Source organism: Excalfactoria chinensis, chromosome 2, assembly GCF_039878825.1.
Source record: "Excalfactoria chinensis isolate bCotChi1 chromosome 2, bCotChi1.hap2, whole genome shotgun sequence".
Lineage (NCBI taxonomy): Eukaryota > Metazoa > Chordata > Aves > Galliformes > Phasianidae > Excalfactoria > Excalfactoria chinensis.
The window spans coordinates 61198345-61217811 of NC_092826.1; the positions used below are offsets into that span (position 1 = coordinate 61198345).

The 19467-nt window shown below is 38.6% G+C and overlaps 1 protein-coding gene across 1 annotated transcript in view; it reads right to left on the reverse strand.

Annotated features, from left to right (window-relative positions):
• MOCOS (molybdenum cofactor sulfurase) overlaps positions 1-19467 on the reverse strand; it is a 175398-nt gene that overhangs the window by 465 nt on the left and 155466 nt on the right. The window contains exons 8-12 of the mRNA XM_072328082.1: positions 13155-13317; positions 8713-8794; positions 4987-5111; positions 4277-4382; positions 273-399 (exon numbers count right to left, since the gene is read on the reverse strand). Of these exons, the coding sequence (XP_072184183.1) occupies positions 273-399; positions 4277-4382; positions 4987-5111; positions 8713-8794; positions 13155-13317 (603 nt within the window). The remainder of the gene's footprint in view (positions 1-272; positions 400-4276; positions 4383-4986; positions 5112-8712; positions 8795-13154; positions 13318-19467) is intronic.

Here is a 19467-nt window from a genome sequence, read left to right on the forward strand (position 1 = left end):
TATTTTTGCCTCAGTTGGATGGAGATGGGAAATGTTATGAATTATGAAATTTGAAAAAAAAAAAACAAAAAAAACCATCAAAACCGCTCAATCACTTTGCAGCATGTTAGCCAGGGGTCACAGCATGGGTTTTGTTAGCACTTTGTAAATTTCACCTGCACACGTTGTGCTGCCCATGTTCAAGTCAAAGATTTCCAAGAATTGCTAAATCTCCAGCGGCCAAAATGCTTTGTGACAGAATAAGACTTTAGACAGTGGAGATAAGTTTGCACCTGGAATCGCAGGGAACCTATTGAGATCTCAGCCCACTCTTCTTCTTCAAAGGATTCTGGAGCACTGATGACAATGTTGGCACGGAAACGTCGGATTAATTCCTCTATTTCCAATGGCTCTTTCAATCTATATATCAGAGTTCACAATGAAAGAGAAAAGGTAAGCTTAATTAATGTGTTCTGTGATAGTTCTGCACTAGATTTTTGTGCTGTAAGAAGCTAGTGCCTAATAGAATTCATCAAGTGCTTTTTTCCAGAATAAATTGGATCAAGTTTTATTACAAAGGCAATAAAAGAGGCACAAGATATTCTACTATAACTTGCAATCAACTAGGTGGCTTCTTCAGAGCTGTAACTGTAAAGTACTGTAAATAAGGCAGAGAGACATGCAGCAATTAAAAACAATGCATATGAAAAAAACTTCTTTACCAGTTATATGCAAGGGTAATGGTAGCAAATAAAAAGATCTTTTGACTAAGTTATCACTTGTCTAATTAAATGCTTCTAACAAGAAAGCAAATAAAAGCATATTCTGCACATGCTGTAGTTGAAAAAGGGACAAAACCAGAAGATGCTCAAGGCCAGTAAAGGCATTTTATGAAAGAATGTATTCCTCATATTATTTGTCTGTAGGCTGCAGCAGATTGCACCAAATGACAGATGTTTAGAAAAAAAATTAATCTCTGTGTGAAGATATCTCCACCTCTTCACAAGCATTAGAACTGCCAGAGTGTAGATTTGTGTCAGTGTTGAGAACATATATGTGGGAGACAGAGCAGCAGACTGCATATAAATATCAGAAAGCTGGCTGCACCTTTGGATTCTTCATTCTCCTTCCAAAAGAGAATTCTACCAGTACCATAAAAAATGCCAGCCCTAAAATTTGTGAGGGAGGTTCTCTGAGTACCACTGTTAGTAGGAAAGAGCATTTCATTTTGTGCTAGTAATGGTGGACATGAACAACTACTTTCAATGTTTCATCAGCTGTGTTCTGAGAACTTTTGGATACGACACACTCCAGCAGAGATCATAACTTGGGTGAGTATTGCAAAGATGTTTCTGTTTTGGAAAAAAAAAAGGGTTTTAAAAAAGGAGAAACATTTTGAGATTTGTGTTCTAATTAAAATAAGGGGAAAAAAAATGCAAACTCAATGCAAGGGGAAAAGTCTTCCCATCGAGCAGTCTTGGCAGAATAGGTCTGCTACATGAACAAGAGCTTGATATCATTTAAACAGCCTAGATGATCCTCTTTAGCAGACAAATGTGCGTAAGGATGATCTCCAGTCCAACCACACAACCTTGGCTCCAAAACACTTTCACTGCTCACAAGGCTTCTAGGAGCCTGGGGTTAGAAAGTGAAGTGGGAAATTGCAGGGCTGCAAGATTTCACTAGAGATCCCACAAGCAATCCCATGGCTGAGATAGAGCTTATCGTGATTGCAGTAGGTAAGCGCAGACTACGCTGATGCTGAGACTTACGGGGGAAAATAGCAGTTAGCTATGAAACAGTTCAGTTACACCATTTTGTTTCCTGATTTTACTGTGGACTGTCTTGACACCTGGCAGAAAGGAGTGCTGTGTACAGATAGTTTGCAATGCATTTTGTGACAGATGAGTTCCTGCCACCCACTCTGGTATTAAGGGGTACATCAAAGGCCCTGGTAACCTCAGAGCTGAGTTCATAGCGTTCTGAACCAGTATCTAAGAACTACTTCTAGTTTTGACTTCCAGTCCTTGATGCTGCTTCTTCAGGATTTCAGTGCCCACACTCTTACTGTCCCTCTCTGCTCAGTCTCACCTCCAGAATACCTGACTCTCCCACATTTATCCCCAGTCCTCACAACTGCATGTAACTACTTAACAGCATGTATCTGAGTAAATTCCTGTTATTTCCTCTCTCTAAAAACATGAATCAGTTGGACAAAAGCATCTTCATCCTGTTAATCTCAGCATGGATCTGTTGTGTAAATCAATGTAATTTACCAAAGTTAGCTTGAGTACTTAGAACTTTCCACAGCAGCAGGCCCTGCAATGCAGAAAGCATTCCATATATTTAACAGAAACTGAACATGATTATTTGCACCTTCAGAATATTTCTATCAGGAACATTTGAGCAGACCAAATCATGAGGATTTTCGTGGAGGTAACCTCTAAAGGCAACAGGTGGATGTCTCTTTACACACATAGTTTTCCATCAGCACCTTACATTCTAATTTATAATTAAATTGCTGTTACTGTTTTAGATCACCTTTCAAGAGCCAAGTGCAAAGGTGAAGATTAATTTTCACTTACGACAGAATATGCAAACAAAGAGAAACGATTAAAATTCAGCTGCAGATTGAAAGGGTTCTATAAATCTTAGCAGGTTCCCATTAAACAAAAATAAACTTACATCCAAGATGCTAACTCATATTTTCTGAATAAAATAAAATAAAATAAAATAAAATAAAATAAAATAAAATAAAATAAAATAAAATAAAATAAAATAAAATAAAATATCCCCATACGCAGATTCTTCAGAGTTTACTGCATAGTTCAGTATTTTTGAAGCTTGTAAGGCAATGACTGAATAGCAGTAAAGAATGATGGTGCTGTACATCAATAATTAGACATTAGATTAGATGTTACAAAGAAATTATTCGCTGTAAGGGTGGTGAGACACTAGAACAGCTGCCCAGAAAAGCTGTGGATGGCCCATTGCTGGAAGTGTTCAAGGCCAGGCTGGACAGGGCTTTGAGCAGCCTGACAGTAGGTGTCCCTGCACATGGCAGAGGTTGGAATCAGATGATTTTTAGGGTGCCTTCCAACACAAAGAATTCTATGATTCTATTATGCTGAATTAATTTCTTCAGCACACTGAGAAGGCACAGTATGGCAAAATTAGGGGGGGTCCTCAGCCTATGATGAAAATTGGGAAGCAAAATACTCAGGCCCAGTGGCAGTTCCAGTCATGTCTGGAGCATCCTTTGAGAAAAAGGAGATTATGCTGTACTTAGGAGAATGCTGCAAGATATTAGGTGCAAAAACAGTGGATCATCTGACATTGCATGTTCCAAAGTTCCCCGTCCTTCTCCTCCTGTCACTTACTGCTTCATCTGGAACTTTACTCTTTTTCTGCACACTCAAATATCATATCTGCAGGTCAAGGGTGGTGATCCTCCCCCTCTACTCTGCCTTGGTGAGGCCTCATCTGGAATATTGTGTCCAGTTCTGGGCTCCCCAGTACAAAAAAGACAGGGATCTCTTGGAAAGAGTCCAGCAGAGGGCCACAAAGATGGTGAAGGGCCTGGAGCATCTCCTCTATGAGAAGAGACTTAGGGAACTGGGTCTGTTTAGCCTTGAGAAAAGAAGGCTGAGAGGGGACTTGATCCAGGTTTATAAATACCTGAGGTGTGGGGGCCATAGTGGCGAGGCTGGTCTGTTTTCAGTAGTGCGTGGGGACAGGACTAGGGGAAATGGGCTGAAACTTCAGCATAGGAAGTTCTGCACGAATGTGCGCAAGAACTTCTTTACAGTGAGGGTGACGGAGCACTGGAACAGGCTGCCCAGGGAGGTGGTGGAGTCTGCTTCTCTGGAGATATTCAAGACCCGCCTGGACGCCTACCTGTGCAACGTGTTGTAGGGAGCCTGCTTTGGCAGGGGATTGGACTCAATGATCTCTAGAGGTCCCTTCCAACCCCTACAATTCTGTGATTCTGTGATCTTTCCACAAACAGAAGTTGACTCATTCCTAATGGTCCCCTACCATCAGATCAACCATCAAAGATGTTTGTTAAGGTTCTCCTGAAGATGACTGTTAGGCAGTTCATACCCGTGTATTTAACTCAAGTTTTCAGAAGCATTTCAGGAGTGATTAATAATAGCAGTTTAGTATCTATATATTTGATGAACACTGAAAAGTACATGCCTCTAAATTTTGAGATAAAGCAATTATATTGGTACCTTCTGGCAAGATTCTGGAATCCAGGACAGCTGAATGATATTTGAAGACAAAAGAATCTTACCTTGCAGTAACATGTTCTTTCAGCTGCAGAATGCTGGCTGCATTTATCAGAAGGTATTGAGCTTCATTCACAAGAGAGAGCGAGATGCTTGTAGCACATGTCAGACCTACCAAAAATCAATCCTATATTATACAATGATGGATAATCAGGAAGACTATAATAGCAGTTTCATTTTTCCTTTGACCTCTTATTCTTTCTCATTAAAACATTTCTCACTGGGCTCCAGCCACTAAGGAAAGATTCCAGGAATCCTCTCAAAACTGCAAATTGTAACGATACAATGCATTTAGAAACTGACACATAGCTGAGATTTTACCAGTTCTAAAATAATTTACAACTGCAATATCTATGGGTTTTCAATGCTCTTTCAATTTGATTGCTTTTATTAAAAAGAAAAAAAAGTATAAAAATACATTCTTTTTATAGATTTTTCATTACCATTTCTCAAAATGATCATTGGATTTCCAGATAAAATCATTGTAATGATGATAAAAAAGGAAGATGGAGGTATTTGTACATTTTCACCAAATGAAAGCAAGAGAAGGGCAGAAAAAGCAGAGTACAGGTATAAATGTACCCATAGAAGCCTACTAAATCAATATTACATGACTCCCCTTTTATCAAGGAAATTTTATACTCAGTGTGAAGTCAGTGACTCCATATTTACTAAGTGAGGTACCACACTATTTTTTTTAAGGTTGACAACAAACCTTTTGTATTTTTGCGTTGCATGTCATTTTTCCTGTCTGGACTTTGTCTTATCAAGCGACACGGACAACCAAGAAATGTAGAGAACCAGCCAGCAGTTCTTTCTCCACAGTCATATGTTTTCACCCTATCATGAGAATGGAGAGACTTTACAAAATCTGATTGCCAAAACATTAATTTGCAAAACCGAAGACAGATGACAATGATGTTTATTCTACATAATTTCATTTCCCAGTTTCCTCAGCTTTACTCTGTTTGTCTTAATATTCACGAGATCTAATTTAGTATTAGACCATAAATTATTGCAGAATAAACTATTATATAATTGTAGTGCTCAATGACTTAGAGGTACAGTAACTGGTAGCCCATACTAAAGCATTACAGTGAAGTGTTGTGAAGATGTTACTCTCTAGTACGTGCTTTTTACTTCACTAGTAGAGCCCATGTAGCAGTTTTACTTAACCTAAAGGTGGTTAAAGGTACTAGTAATCTGTCTAGTCAGTTATGCGAGGCTGGCCTTCTTTACCTAGATCTAAGCTCTACTAGAAGGGTTTTTAGATCACTACTCTCATTTCAGGAAGTACACATATCAGACCTATTTGCAATTAGCATCCTCAGCCCAGAGTCAATTTCAGTTGTATAAAAATGGGGCATCTAGATTTAGCTAGTTGTCTGGGTTCCCCTCACAGAAAATAGAAAGAGATAAGTACTTTGAATCTATATCAGATTGCAGGATGTGATGACTCTTACTTCAGGGGTGTTTTTTAATGGCATTTTGACTGATGTTTAACTGTTAAATGGCACGAATAGATGAGGGGAATGTAGATTCTCATGCAGGATTCTTGTAGTAAGGAAAGTGAAGTAGCAGTGGTCCTGTGCTCACCTTGCTATCGTACCCAGACAAAAAAAGCTCATCTGAACGGTGATCCTCTTCTTTGTGAAACAAGAAAACAGTTCCACATGGTAAAAGATGCTAAGCCCTAGGACTGAGAGAGGAATTGGCTTGGCCTTATGAAATGTTCTGTGTGTTCAATCAAGTTACACAGGTAGAAAGCCAGGAAAAGTGATATCAAGAGATTTTATAATCCTGCAGGGATCAGATGCACCTTCAGATGTGCTGTTCTGAAATTTGATTGAGATGCAGCTGAGCATCTCTCTCCCCAGTCTGAGACTGGACAGGTGCCCAACAGCTAATTTTAGTCAGTGATGTCCTAGAGCTGAAATGAAAAACCAGTGCTGTGGCACTGTAGCTAGAACTGGGGACTAAAGGTGAATCTCCACATGATATCCATAACCTGAAGTGAGCCATTCTTATGTCCTCACTGCTCCCTGTGTTAGGGAGTAGGCAGCTAATGAGAAGACATGAATCTTTCATGATCACAGTACAGGTGAAACAAATTTCCCAAACAGTTTTTTCCACCCAAACAGAGGTGCTAGAGGTATTTCATTTTTCTGGTGAGCTAACTGCCTACCTGCCTGCTGGGACTTAATACTGCATAAATCAGGATGAAAATTTGGCCCTCTTTTTTATTTGCTTTCTCTTTTGAGTCACAGTGGCTGAGTTAGAGATGCACAGCATTCTGAATATTTCATCAAATGTCACCATGTGGTTTTTGTATTTCAAGACTCCAAGGTTTTCAAATTGCTTTCCCTTATTGCTTGACCATTTTCTGAGCAAGGACCATTGTCTCTTCAAGGTCCTTTTTGAAGTTCTTCTGTTGTAGTTCAAATCTACTAACTTTCTGTTTGTGTTTATTTTTGTCAAGTATTACTTTACATCTGTTGGCATTACATTTCATTTGGCACATGTCAGACAATTTATAAAGCGGGGCCTCATCCTCAGATTTTACTTGCTGTCTGCCTTGAGTTCCCCACTCATCTCACTATTATGTCATTCAGCTTCAGTGCCTCACAGCTGGTCCCTCTGGCTAGGTAATTTATAGAACAAGAAACAAGGACAGATGAAGTGTGAATATTGATCCCAAGGGATAGAATACTTATAGTCACCCATAACAGCCTCAGTTCACCTTGTTTTTAACTATACCTTTGTCTTCTTCTATCATAAATATCTTTCCCTTGACTTTTTTGATATTGTGTCGGTGTTCCTGCTGCTTCAGTAGAGCACTAACCCTGAGCACTCAGGGTTTTCTGCAGCACCCATAACCTTAACACTGGCTTCTGCGGGTACTTTCATCTGCCTGCTGTTAGATGTTGTACTAAAAAGCCCTGTCACTCCAGTGTGTGCAAAGAACTGTTTTGCTCCTATTTCTCAATTCTAGGCCCTGGTGTCTCCCCTGTTGAAACATGGGAACCTGGCATCAGTGTTGTTGCACCTCTGAGCATTTGGGGAGTCTCACAAATTTTGTCCACTCATTTGGCTTTATTTCCTGCCTTGTTTATTTGCCTGTCACAGCCTTTTGTCTTGCATCTCCCCTTTCCTCATCACTTCAACCTTTTCATCCTCCTTAGAACTCTAAGCTGTCTCCCACAAAAATTTCCTGCTTCATGCATTAAAATAGAAGTCACTGACATGAAAGACATACTGTAACAAATGGTATGACAACAAAATATATAGACACAGAGAAAGAGACAACCTAGGCTATTTTACAGCAGCACCTGTAATAGATGGGCTAACCATGGGGAGGCTAGGGATGAGTCAACACTAAGGGAAGTGGGACAGATGGTTAAAACAAATGACTCTTGGGTGAATTCCACCACCTGAGGAAAATACACTTCTGAGGGAACAATCCTCTTTATCACCATCTGAATGGCTAGTGGAAAAGAAGGAGAAGATCATTTCCTCAGGGGCTCCATACGGAAAGTGGCCGGGACTTCTGATGGTTTGTTCATGTTAACCTCATAAAAGCAAATATATGGTTACAAAGAACCCGCATACATTGGTTAAAAGACTAAAGAAATCTGTAAATTACTCTTTCAGTTGGAGTTACCAGAAGACAAATGTAGTAATAAATGCAAATGTACTTCAGAAAAACATTTGGAATACTGCTACTTACTCAGAACAACTTTTGAGACTGGGATGTACTTAGAAAATGTAAATGGATAAACGCTTAATTCATTGATAGGAAATTATTTTATTCATAAAGTTATATTTCACTAAGTGCTATGTCTTTTGATTTAGAGTTGATCATATTTCAAATACTCACCAACAATCCCCCCAGGCATATTACAGGGATGCTGATCAACACAGATGATCAAAATAAAATTTAAAAGGCTTGTACATAAAGAAAAGTTGTTTATAACTTCAGTGGGTTCTAGCAAATCTGAATCAGTTCAGTGAGAAATGGGCAAAGTTGCCCGCATCATTACTATCAAATGAATGAGCTGAATTTCTAGAGTCCTGCCAAGGTTTCTGTTTGACATTTGGAAGCAAGTGGTAACATCCTTCCCTTTTCTTATCCTTAGAAAATATAAAACAAAAATCTCTCTTACTCAAGTTAGTGCCATGTCATCAGTCTCTTGTAACCTTCCCATTTAACTCCCTCTTCACTAATGTTATTACTTACTGTTTTCTACCAGACATGCTGTTCATGCCAAAATACTTATCTCAGACTGTCTTCTTTTGGCCCCCTAACTCACTGAACACTTATTGCTTTCTATCATCTTCCCTCACTTTTATTACAGAACATTGCCCCTTAGTGTCTATCTGATAATGTTCTTAATTTTACTGCAGTGATTTTTGGCTTGGATTCCTCTCTGCTCTCACTCACCTGTGTGAACAGACTTTACTCTCATAGATCACAGTCTCTTTTCCAATATTTTCTTCTATTGATACAGATATTGGATCCATGCCTAGATAAGCAGAGAAAAAACCCAATTAAAAAAACCATTTATTCAGAATCATACAATAATGAATAAAATGTCTATGTTTGCACCTGTTCACAACCAGAGCAGACTCCCAAATTCTGTGCAACAAAAATCCTCTCTTCCTTTAAGCTAGAATTATGTTCTCTGCCTGCAGGTGGCTCCAAATGATAATGCAAAGAGTAGAGGCTGCAGATGACCTTGGTACCCAAGCCACATTAAGTAATATATCACTTCAGTTCTAAGTAACTTCATTTTTTTAATGAATCTCAGGCAATATAATTGGCACAGAATTACTGCCTCAATCATGGCTTCAGAAAGCTGAAAGCATGGGTTTACCACTATTTTGCTCTCTCTAACAAATCAGGAGATGAGGTTAATCACTGCTGTGTTTCCTTTTGGAGCAGTGGGATGGAGCGAACAGAAAGATGGGCGCACAGCAAAGAAAACATCAGCATAGGCTGTACATGGAAAGAAAAACAACGTGTCATTAAATAACAATAACTGGAGTAAACATAAAATGTATAGATACTGCAAATAGGCAACTATTCACATGTATCAATTTCTGAGTTTAAACAAGATAATGAATCTCTGGTAATATCATAGTATCATAGTATCATAGTATCGTGCGAGTTGGAAGGGAACTTAGAGATCATCGAGTCCAACTCCCGGGTTTCGAGCCCCCTGTGTAGCGAAGGGGCACTTCTACCCCTGCGCCACAGGGGGGATTCGAACCCGGGCCCTCCAGTGCCGCAGGCAGCAGCTTAAACCGCTGCGCCACTGGGGGCACATATATGTTATAATTTTTTCCCATAGTTTTTATATCTGGAATAGAAGGAGCAAAAGTGATGGAATAGCTTCTGTAGTTTACTAGAGGGAAAAAATGAAGCCGTACAACTTTGCTATTTGCTAATTGAAAGCAATAATCTATGTGATGAACAAAGAGTGCCCATGTGGCTGCAATGAATCCAACTCTTTTCTATTATACTGCAACACAAACCCACAAAGAAACTGATCTCCAGAACTCCAGTTTTATACCAGCACGTCTTGAATTCACTTATTACTTCTTGCTTATATCTTTGTCCTATGAACAAGAATTAAGTTCTATTAGCTTGTTGACGTGGTAAAATCTTTCTGTTGTTGTAAGGAGAGGAATGAAATGTAGTTCAGATTCACTACAGCCCAGCTAACAGCTCCAGTCCATGCAAGTTTTCAGTATGGAGAGACTCCTATTCTCTACTTAGCTAGCAACGTTACTTCAGAAGCAAAGAGGAAAAAATTATGGAGGCCAAACACTGGTTGTGAGTACAGTGAGGCGGTGAGTGCTACATTTCAGCAGTAGCTACGACATGAAAGACAAGCTACGTTCTGAAGGGCAATGCAACTTTTTATGTGTATCAAGCCAGCTCTTGTTCATTACTAGCAAAAATGCATAGCTAATGGTGGTGACTATGTTGAAAAAGAGTGTTTTGTAGCTGAGAATTTGCTCTTGCAAATAGTGTTATTGCTCTCTCTGTATCTGTTGCAGTTTCCATGGGACAAAACAGGAGGCATTACTTCTGGAATGACCTGTGTATATGCACTGAAGTTGCCTGGAACAGCCTAAAAGAGAAGACATTATAATCTTACAGACCAGAAGAAATGTTCTTGTACTTGAAATAATTAAACATAAACATCATTCCTTCTGGAAAAGTTTGGTTCATGGAATTACGGAATTACAGAATACCTTAAGTTAGAAAGGACCTTACAGATCATCAGGCTCCAAGCCACCTGAAAGGACACTGCGTGTGTCCTTACCTGTTACTATCTCTTAAAATAAAATTCTAAACAAGGCATAATCACAACGTATCTCAAAACAGAATCTCAGGGCTTTAAAAAGCCCCATTTTTATAAACTAACAAGTGAATCACGTTTTTATTGAACAACACAGATTTTACAGTGAGGTTTAGGTCAGTTAAACATTGTTAATTATAATTTTATTCTATCTTGAGGCAAAAAAAACCAAAAAACAAAAAACAGAAAGCAGAATATTGCCAGTTACTAAATTGTAAAAGCTGTCATTCTCCATGGTCATTTGCTTGATAATAAGATCCACAGATGTGCTCACAGTATTAATATATAAAGAAATATTCTTGTCTTTATAGCTCCTATTTTCAGCCAATGAGAAAAATTAGAGGTTTGTTATTTCAACAGACTGAAATATAAACTATTCATGTACATTCTTTCTGCAGTGTATGTGTATAATTCCTATTATTTTTATTGGCAGTAACACACAACCATTTGAAGGCAGAATAAACTCCATAAAGTGTAATTAGTTGCTCAGTTTTGCAAGCATTTTTCTATGCCAGTGTTTTAAAGGGCCTTCACAGCACTTAAAATTACTCCTTCCATGTGGTGGCAAACTAAGTCACAACTTGCCAGAGTAATGCTGATTGTTAGCTAACATGTAAAGAGAGAAATTAGCCTTTTTCAGGAATGTATTCTCAAGTAAATACTGTTTTTATTGGTCAGGACTCAGCCCAGTTCTGTCTGTGCCCTTGTGTGTTTGGTGGAGAAAGAGAAAAAAGATTCTCCTTCATTCTTGTTCTAGCAATACGACTTCTGGAAATAAAGACACCCGCCCTGCGCTGCTGGGAGTTCCATCATTAACTGCTTCAGTGGAAGCAACTCTACATCAAGATATAAAAAGTTATCTCTCTCGTTGGGAGCTGATTTACAATAACATCCATTTTCTCAAACTGGGTCTTGTCAAGTGAGGGTTTGTTGTACCCTTCATGTCTAAAAAAATCGGAAATTCCTGCTAACAACCACACAGACTATCAAACTGTCAAAACCCAGAGATGCAAGTTTCTCAAAATTAAAAACTCCCTCCCTCTACCACAGTAAGGAACAGCCATGACAAGAGCTGCACAAGCAGTGACAGCACAATACACCACAGGGTTGGTCAGGCAGTGGATCTGCCTGTCCATCCAGGGCTGGCTGTCAGACAGCTCACATGCGGGGGTTAAAGAAAGAACCTGAAGCAGTCTCAGCACAGGAAGGATTTGGCAAAAGGTATTAAAGTAGTTACTGTCACACTGAATCACACTGACAAATTTATTTTGTTGGACAGAGAGGATAGGGAATACTAAACCATATTGAAATAAAATAGCTATAAACAATTTTTTCCAATAACGAAATGCTCCAGAAGGAAAGGACTGAGTGTGCCTGTAAGGGGGGCAGAAAGCCCCCCGAGAGTTTGATTAGAATCCCTAAGTAAAAACAAGACTGTTTTTGGGATCCGCAACACAGAAAAAGTATTAAAAATAATAATAATAAATAGCAGAAATACCCTAATGTGTATTTGACAAACATGACATACAAAAGAAATTAACTGTCTTGACAATTAGAGTGGACAACAGATGTACTGCACAAACAGGAAGGAGGCTGCAGTTACAGAACCACTCACATGGAGTTCAAATAAGGGGTTAAAAATCTGAATATAAGTTCCCCATTTTTTTTTTTTTTCTCTAGCTGTGGAAAATGAGAACTCATATATTAGTAACAGTTAACACATAAAGGATGAGACAATGTTAGACACAGGGGAAATGATAAACACCATTCGACCACACGCAAACTTGGCATTAATAATGACGTCCATGGAATACAAACCTGTTCTACTGTTGAGTGCTAATAGCACTGTTAGGAAAATAAATAATTCGTATCTGCAAGTAGCAAAGGGCTTTCCATAAAGCTTTCCATAATGTTTTCTCTCTATCTCTTTTTTTTTTTTTTCCCTTCAGCAGATAATAAAGAGGGTTATGATGAGTCAAAAGAAGCCCAAACATGCCTTCTAGTGTGAGTATTTAACTAAGCTTAGTACTATCTGGTTCTTATCTTAATTCATCTTAATTCCCACTGAAGTGTACCCCTCTAGTCCCATAGCTGCTGGAAGAAAAAGGAGAGCAAAACATGGGAAGGGCTTTGGCCAAAATGTTTGATGTTAGACTCATGTTCCTTTACCTTCACAGTGGTAACAGCCCCTTTAGGCTGGTGAACTCTCTTTCATGACGGGGAGGGACAGATTAGTCAATGGATTTCCACATTTATCAAATCACGTTTCCTTCCTGAAGCATTCACTTTACTACTGCACATACAGATTTGCTATCTGCCTATCCCAACAATAAGCTAGGAAACTACCCAGGGCTATTCCAGCCTCAGCTTTACCTGCAGCTGATAGCAGGAGATATCTGTTTAGTTGGTATGCATACGTAGCAATCAGTATTTCTGTGCATGCACACAGTTGTCTCTCCATATAAGTTGAACATATATCACAAACAAAGGGAGAAAAAGGATATTGTTCACTTACCTTCTGCCTGAATGACCATAATCCTTTGCTTCAGATCAATTGAGGGATTTATAAGACACAACTTTGGCTCCTGCTTCTGAGTTATGCACACTCCATTCTGATTTACAACCATCCAGTTACGGTCATACAGCAAACCTTGGTTTCCTACTGGCCATTCTGTAACCTGGAAAAGCATCAGGAGGGAATGGAAAGGTTTAGAAAATATTAGTTGTATTAACACATTTGTGCAGAAAATATAAGGAAAAGAAACCAATAATGAAACTCTTTGAAATCAGAAAAACTTTTGCCAGCTGACGTCAGCCTTTATAACAGAAACTTTAAATCAGAGTTCAAGATCTCACTGCAAGAAGCTGACAAAAGAGAATGGAGTTACTATAATTTGTTGCATATTATCACACCCTTTGATTTAACAGAGCTGAGAGAATACAGTAAATAATCAATGAAACACTCTGAAAGTGTTTTCAATCTTATACTCAGACATTTCTAGGACCTCTTCCCCTTAACAACTTTAATTCACAATAATGGGGGTTTTGTGTGAGTTGAATGAACTAAGGAAAAAGAGAAGCAGAAAGCAAGGAAAGCATGAAATTTAGAACTCTGAATAAAATTCCACCTTTTTTATTTTATTTATTTATTTATTTATTTAACTGGGGCTGTTTTCCGAGAAAATATTCACTGCTGAAGTTTCTGTTTTAGCTACGAGCGTAATAGTTTTCCAAATCCTCCTGCAACAAAACGTGATCTCTGCGAGCTGTTCTTCCACTGCTTCTATAATGCTCTTTACTTCCAATAGCCTACATAGGCATATTGTCCTTGCTTTCATGTACATTTTTTCTGGTGAAAAGAACATCTGTTACTGATGCTACGCAGATGGTAATCTCAAAACGAAAAAAAAAGAGAGCAATTTTAGTAATGTCTTTGGGCAATATTAATAACTGCTTTCTCCTCCAGAATGCTAAAATATTAATACCATTATTTTAACATAAAGCTGGGCATTTAAACATATTGTTTCCACCGAGATATGCTTTCTAGTCACAGTTGAATATGGAGAAAAGCTAACTACAGATGAACTGTGTTGAATTCTTGTAGAGAAGCTTAGCACTTTTCACATGAATTAGCCAGCTTTAGAAAAAAATTCAGAGATTCAGATGCTCTGAAGAAACCATGGCTTGAAGCACTTGTTATATTAATTAAAAATAACAATTTTGTTTAGCAAGTTTTCTATCCAAAACCCCACAGAAGCCATGACATCCCATTCATACAAACTTCTCCAGGTTTTGGAAGAGCTCTCAGCAACAGACTACCACCAAGAGCATGACTAGAGAGAGCTGAGGGCAGGCACACAAAGTGTGCTGAAACAGGAAACTGAGTGCGCTGAAGCTGAACTAGCCTTCCACTAACAGCCATATGAGCTATCAACTGTGTACAATACAGAACATACATAGAAAAAATTAAAGGAATTTATTTTATCAACATGATTTATAATGTTCTTTGTCAGTTTTTGAAGTGAGTGCAGACAAAAAATGTCAGTCAAAAATGGAATCTTTAGGTCTGATGATGCCACCTGAAACAGCATTGTCACAGCAACTGCTTTTCACTCAGAGGGTGGTGACACACTGGAACAGGTTGCCCAAGGAGGTTGTGGATGTCCCGTCCCTGGAGGCATTCAAGACCAGGCTGGATGTGACTCTGGACAGCCTGGTCTGGTGGTTGGTAACCCTGCACACAGCAGGGGGGTTGAAACCAGATGATCATTGTGGTCCTTTTCAACCCAGGCCATTCTATGATTTCATGATTCTATGAACTATATCAGCACCTAAAAGATGTAAACCTTTGCTTTGTTGGTTTTTTTTTTTTTTTTTTTTTTTTTTTTTTTTTTTTTGAGAAGAGTTGCAGCTCAAACACTACAGTATCAGCTGAAGTACAGCTTTTTATCCTTGCTGGAAATTATCCTTTGGAGATGCCTGTATTGTTTGGTTATCCTGTAATTAGATTACAAAATACATTTTGAACAGCTGGTGATCATCTAAGAGCTGCAAGAATTTCCCGCTAACAAATCTCCTTTCCAAAACAGAAGATCGCTTATCAGTAACACATCCTGCCATGGATACACAGATCATCAAGGGATCTGCAAGAGAATAAACTAAAAGGGCATAAAATTATAGGAAGAGCCCAAAAATGCGATTCCTAGCACCCAATTGTAACATTCAATTGTTTTGCTTCAACTTTGGGCCATCTCCAGGCTCCACTCTGAGATGCAGCACACAACTGAAGGTCTCCAGCCCATTTTTCCCATCCCTCTGGTTGCCCACTATCATAACAAGAATGATACACAAATGTCCCCAGCAGTAAGTCCCCTGCCTCTTATGGATGTCCTGAGCAACTGTCAAGTGCCCTACTTTCTCTCCACATTTCAACTTAGTGTATTGCATGTCTGCTCCCATAATTAAAGTTGCAACAACAAAATAACTGTGTACACTGCCTTGAACAGGGAGTCACAGATAATCATGAAATAGTCAGAGCTGATTTGCTGCTAATATTGATACAGGAGATGAGTGTGAAATTGCTATTCTCCCTAGTACTTTGGCTTTCAATCTGCGCAGACCAACTTCCACCATTACTTGAAAGAGTCTAAAGGGATTGTTCAGTGATTGCAAGCTACTTAATTAGAGCAGTTCAAACAAAGGACATCATTTGAAGCACGATAAGAGTGGTTCAATTTGGCTCCCATGAATTATGCCCCATATGTCTGCCCAAAATCAGCTGATAAGGCACAGGCTGCACAAGAGACACACATCTTGTAGGACAGGCAGCAGGAGGCAAGGCAGGGCACTCAAACAGTGCTAAATACCTGTAATCAGGTAACTAAAATAGTGAAGAAAAGCAGCCAGGAAAGCTTACTGTGAAGTGAAATAAAACAGGCTATCCTACATCATAATAAGCAATAGCGCATTATACCGATTTCCTAAAGCTGTATGACCATCTACTCTACTGAGACAAATTAGAAGGGGACGGACAGAGAGAAGCATGGACACCATGCTTTTAGTGATTACTGCATGCATACAACTTCATTTCCAGCATGGCAGGTGAACTAATCATACAGCACTCAAATATACCTGTAAGCTCAATGCACAAAGCACAACCAATACGTTGCATTATCCTTTCTTCTTTAGCAATTTTTCTTTTGGTAATATTTTCATTCCAAAACCATGCTTTTGTTTTGCTCAGAGTTTTCTGTAAAGCGTTTTGGGCTGCATTTTTCCATAGTTTCATCACGAAAGCTAACACAATTTTCAGGCACATTAAAGCAAGCATTGAAAAGCTTTTAAATTATGCAAGTTTAAAAATGCTAGTGGTCTTACATATAATTTATCTACTGATCACTAAGAACTTGCATTGTATTTTAGATTAAAGGCTAATTGTTTTCTGTGTTGAGATGCAATTTTTACCTTCTGAAATCTACTGCAAGAATAATAAAGTTATTAATGTTTAAAGTCCTAACCTTTTTACTGGGCACACTGCACTATGTAATTATGCAAAATTCATTGACATGAGAGATGTTCATGTTTAAAAATGCATGTTTAAAATATGTTTTTTATGTTGGAAAAGAAGAAAAATGTGGTCAGAGACAAAGGTTACTCCTCTTTTCTGCTTCTCTCCATTTAATAAAATAATTGTAGGGAAGTGAATACACATTTCAGATGTTCAGCTAGAATATTCTGCCCTCTAGTTCCTAAGCCAACTGAACAGAGACAGTCCTGTGGCCAGGAAACGTTCATGAAACATGCACTCAGAAGGAGCTAACCAGTCTGCAGTAGGCTGAATGGATGAAAGATGCCAAAGCACTCTACGCTCTCATTTTCACTGGAGACCAAGCACCTCCCACACTAAAATGCAGTTTTAGCTCATAGTTAGGTAAAGTGGAGATGATTTGACTCTAAAGAGGAGATGAAACAGGTGTGAGCTAGCACTCACATCCTTGAATTTGTCCTTCCATCACTAATTAAGTCATCTATACTGCAACCAACAAGTTGAGGGGCAGACTTAACAGGCAGATGCATGAGGTCTTGCACATATCGGTAGAATCTTCCGCTAGACATTTTATTTTAGGCAAACACATCTGATCGTGTACTTCCTAATAAAGCCCATTTACAAGGCATGCTGAAGGTCTGACCTACCACATCAGCTGGAAGACTGCAACTTGAACTTACAAATCTGAGATTCCAATCTCAAGTATCCAAGTACAAGATGAGTGATTTTATTGCAGCCTTATACCTAAACCACTTTTTTACATCAGCTGGTTTGAAGCTACTCAGTAACTGACAAATGCAGACATCAAATTTTAACAGGAATTACTTTTCTAACTTTCCAACAACTGCAAAACATTTAAAGCTATTTTAAATTTAAACCATGAAATTGAATTTCAATTCTTGGCTTCTATCTGAAGACCGTGGGAACTACAAGCTACTTGATTATTATTTCAGAAGTTTATGGATTTACTAAAGCGAAGGGATAGTAAAGTATTAAGTGTGAAGTCTGTATAACAAAGAGAGCGACGAAGTAATAATTTTCTACTGGAATCATCCTTTTCATGATAAAGCCTAGAGATCTTAGGATAATCACTATTTTAGAAGGCAAAATGATTTTCAGGACTTGGTTCCATTTAATTGTGGTAAGGTTTCTCTATCACGCTTTGCTTCAAATTCCAGTGTGTGTGTTATTGGTTATTTTTCCCTTCCAAGGTGATGTAGGCTGAAGTTGCAGTAATGGTGTACACAGAATTGTGGAGGATGATGCACTCTACATTTGGTGGTATGGATTTTGGCAGCACTGGCTTTCTATTCTACTTTTCACCACTGGGAAAAAACTAAGTCACTGTCTGGGTGAGAATGGGATTAACTTCCTTTGAATTTTAATGCTCATTACTAGTGGCGGGCTGTGAGCTGCCATATTTACCTCTTTTACAGGCAGAAAATCAGGTTGGCAGATCTTTCAATCTGCTTATAAATATATGACAGATCTAGAAGTGCCACTCTGACTTCTGGGAACAAAAATATGAAGATAAGAAGATGGTCACATAAGCAAACACATTTTCCTTTCTGGCTTACTTCAGAATTGAAAATCATACAATGTTCCAATATACTTTTGACTTCACTTCCTGGCCTGTTTTCCTCATGCACTGAAATCCATTTTTAATCAAATCTATTAACTCAACTTCTACTGTAATCTTCTATGGACTAAATGAAAATGTACAAAACCTGTTCATAGAAGAGGAGAACTGCATCTTATTTATAGTGAAGTTGCAGTCCCTTTGAATATATATAGCATACATTTCACTGGGCATTACCCTTTGGCAGTACAGGCTCTGATGGTGCTTAGCTACTGGGCTTTAATACAGATGATGCTTCATTACCAAAAAATATCAAATCAGAATACACCAGACTTCAAAAATATTTCTAGGCATGAAAACCTAAACCTCATACAGCTCCAAATTTAATATGTGCCCTTTTGAACTATTTAAATTGCCTAGTACTAGCTGCTGCCTATCCACTCCAAGTAGCCATTGATGCCTCCTGTAGTCAATGAAAAGAGATGATAGAAATATCTAGGAACAGTTCCTTTTTCCTACTGCAAATGCCTATTTTATGGTGACTTATCCATCTCTTCCTGCTTACAGAATAATACCTAACTTTAGAGGGATAAGGTCAGGTAAGATGAACTCTGCTTTCATACTATGCCCATTAACACATACCTGGCACAAGAATTATGTGTGGGGATTTTCCTCCTCCATTAAAACTGCAATTCTGTCTGTCAGGGAGTACCAGCTTTTATGAATTTATTACCTAGAGAAGTTTCCCTTCATAGAGCATGAAGAGAGGAAAACTGGCTCAGTTTGGGAAAACAAGAGCTGTCTTTCACACTGAGGTACGGTTTACCTGCTCCTGGGCACAATTACTTCAAAGCCTTCCTGGCACTGAGTGTTGTGGTATGTATCCCGTAACACAGCCTGCATGTTAAAAATAGAATTTGACCCCAAAGGGACCCAAATACTGCTAAGACACATTTCAGTAGTTTCTGTAGTGGGCTTCCGCAATATAGCTGTAATGACTGCAGCATTTAAACAAAGGTTAAAACATTCTCACATGATTACTTTGATTTTTAAGTGGTTTGATTTAGTGGGAGGTTAAAAAAGGGTGGAAAATTATTTGTTCAGGTCTCATTTAATGCTCAAGACTGTGACTCTGAATTAAAAGCATCATAAGTAAACAAAGTTTAGAAATGCTGATGTTTTGTTGATCTTTCAATAGACATT